The sequence below is a fragment of the Pistacia vera genome, unplaced genomic scaffold (assembly GCF_008641045.1).
Source record: "Pistacia vera cultivar Batoury unplaced genomic scaffold, PisVer_v2 Contig638, whole genome shotgun sequence".
NCBI classification, from domain to species: Eukaryota; Viridiplantae; Streptophyta; class Magnoliopsida; order Sapindales; family Anacardiaceae; genus Pistacia; species Pistacia vera.
In genome coordinates, this window is record NW_022196488.1 from 211,980 (window position 1) to 215,000 (window position 3,021).

Below are 3,021 nucleotides of genomic sequence, written 5' to 3' on the forward strand. Positions count from 1 at the left end.
ATATCACGTTGGAATTATTTCCTATCTCTCCTTAATGTAATTAAAGGAAACAACGATCTAATTAATCTTACCACTACAAACACCCTAGACAAGCACCAAGATTTAATCTAGTGCAGCCTTAAGGTTAGAGAATCGATGAAGCTAACAACACAAACACAAGCGGTTGTATTTAATTTAGTTGAATGTTCTTCTTAAGATTAATGTCTTGACGCAGCAAATTCAAACCTAATTGCTTCCAAGTTGAGGGATCAAACAATACGGATTTGATATCTAATCTAGCAGTAGATTCACAATAATAAACTAGGGCCTCCTAGTAATTAAATGAAACAATCATAAAATAGGCATAGAAAAAACATCCAATACTCAAACACAAAAACACAAAAAAAATAATTAGATCTCAAGTTTATGATTCCGAGGCCTTCGTTTCTTTCGACCAGTTATAAAATCAGCCTCTCATGGCCATACCAAATTACAGAGGAAAATTTCAGAGAAGAAGAGGGAGGCGTGTGTCCCACACTAATCTGATCTCCTCCCAAAAATCATTCAAGTTTTGAATTCCACTCAATCTCCTAAAATATTATCCTAAATCGATTCTAATTAATTGAAAATAAATAAAGTCCTTAAAAATAAAATGAAAGTGGGTGCCAGCTGTAACCGTGTGCACATGTCTTCAAACTTCCAATAATAAACTGCCTCTTGGACTTGCATTACAAGGCAGATGTTCCAGAAATCGGCAAGTCAGAGGTGTCAACTTCAAGCCCATTACAACTTGATGCAGATATCTCTCCAAACTCAAAACTAAATAGATATATTCTTAGGTTTACAGATTTTGAATCATCTCAATCTGAGCTCGGATGAGAGAGTTATGCCCAAAATACGAAAAGTAAACTGTCCGAATTCACTAATTAGTTTCGTTTTGCAATTAACGCCTCATTGCTCCTAATCAAAAAGAATAAAAATGTAATTTAGGCACAAATAGGTATAAAAGACTAGGCATTAAGGGGGGAAATATGACATTTTGCATTCTATCACATGCTTCCCAAACACCAACCGAAAAGGTGACATACCAATGGGCATCTTATTGTAGTCCTATACGCCACAAGGTATCATCCAAATGCAAACTCCAATTTTTCTATTGGATGACGTCTTTTCAATGATGGTTGATCTCTCGATTTGACACTTCCGCTTGTCCACTAGTTTGTGGATGATAGGCAGTTGACACCTGTGGGTCACATGATACTTCTAGCAAAGCCTTACGTTGCAATTCCAAAAGTGAGTGCCTCGATCACTTATTAGAGCTCTTGGAATTCCAAACCTGGAGAATATGTTAGACTTGATAAAATCTGCAACAACTTTAGAATCATCAGGTCTGGTAGCTTTAGCTTCTACCCATTTCGAGACATAATCAATAGCAAGCAAAATATAAACATAACCAAAATATACAAGGAATGGTCCCATGAAATCGATGCCCCAAACATCAAAAATTTCGCCAAATAGTATGGGGGTTTGTGGCATCTCATTCCTTTGGGATATATTACCTGTCTTCTGACAATTATCGCATGACTTACAAAAAGAAATATGAATCTTGAAATATAGATGGCCAATACAAACCACATTCTAGCACTTTTCTTGCCGTCCTCCTAGCTCCAAAGTGACCTCCACATGCATAAGAATAACAAAAGGTGAGAATGGAAATAATTTCATTTTCATGAGCGCACCTTCTTATCACTTGATCTACACAATGCTTCCATAAGTAGGGGTCATCCCACACATAGTATTTGACATCACTCTTGATCTTATCTCTTTGAGCCTTAGACAAACCAGGAGGTAAGATGTTAGTAACCAAATAATTTACAAGATTTGTATACCAAGGTAATGTCACACTCATGGAGAACAATTGCTCATCAGGGAGCTTTTCTTGCAAATGAAGTTCATCCTCCATATGAACTAAACGACTCAAATGATCCATGACACGATTTTCTGTCCCTCTTTTGCCTTTGATCTCCAAATCAAATTCACTCAAGAGAAGTATCCATCTTATTAATCTTGGTTTTGCCTCTTTCTTCGTCATCAAATAATGTAGAGCTGCATGATCAGAGTGAACAATAATTTTAGTACCAAGCAAATGAGATCGAAACTTTTCTAAAGAAAAAACAACAGCTAAAAGTTCTTTCTCAATAGTGGAATAATTTCTTTGGGCATCATTCAAAGTCCTTGAAGCATAATAGATGGCATGAGATGCTTTTCCAATCCTTTGTCCCAAAACAGCACCTACTGTATAATCACTTGCGTCGCACATTATCTCGAAAGGAACGTTCCAGTCAGGAGGCTGGATAATTGGGGTAGAAGTCAACAGTTCCTTCAGCTTATCAAACGCCTCTTTACATGCCTCATCGAGCTCAAAAGCCACATCCTTTTGCAGCAACTTACATAGGGGTAATGCTATTTTGGAGAAGTCCTTGATGAATCATTGGTAAAAACTGGCATGTCCAAGAAAAAAACTAACTTCTCGCACACTAGTGGGATAAGGTAAAGATTGAATAATATCAAATTTGGCTTTATCTACCTCAATTCCCCTAGATGAAACAACATGACCCAAAAACTATACCTTGGTCAACCATAAAAATGACATTTTTTCAGAATTTAACACAAGGTTAGTTTCTATGCATCTTTGAAGAACAAGTGTAAGGTTATGCAAACAATTATCAAATGAGTCTCCATAAACTGTGAAATCATCCATAAAGACATCTATGATATGCTCAATATAATCTGAAAATATGCTAACCATACACCTTTGGAAAGTGGCTGGGGCATTGCAAAGGCCAAAGGCCTAACCCTTGAAAGCAACAAAAGTAAATGGTGTTCTCCTCCATCCATTTTGCATAATTAAGTAGAATCTCTATATTGAAAATTAACTCAAGTGTTCTGATGTGCAAAAACAAAGAACACAAAGACAGATTTTATTTTATGTTTTTTTTGGAGTACAAAAATCCAAGCTGGCATTCTAGCAAGTAGAAAATA

The 3,021-nt window shown here is 36.3% G+C and overlaps 1 protein-coding gene across 1 annotated transcript in view; it reads right to left on the minus strand.

The window, feature by feature from the left end:
• Nucleotides 1–1,242: 1,242 nt before the first annotated feature.
• Nucleotides 1,243–3,021, minus strand: part of LOC116111443 — a 2,640-nt gene continuing 861 nt past the window's right edge. Inside the window, exons 2-3 of the mRNA XM_031397619.1 lie at nucleotides 1,634–2,458; nucleotides 1,243–1,545 (exon numbers count right to left, since the gene is read on the minus strand). Coding sequence (XP_031253479.1) covers nucleotides 1,243–1,545; nucleotides 1,634–2,458 — 1,128 coding nt within the window. The remainder of the gene's footprint in view (nucleotides 1,546–1,633; nucleotides 2,459–3,021) is intronic.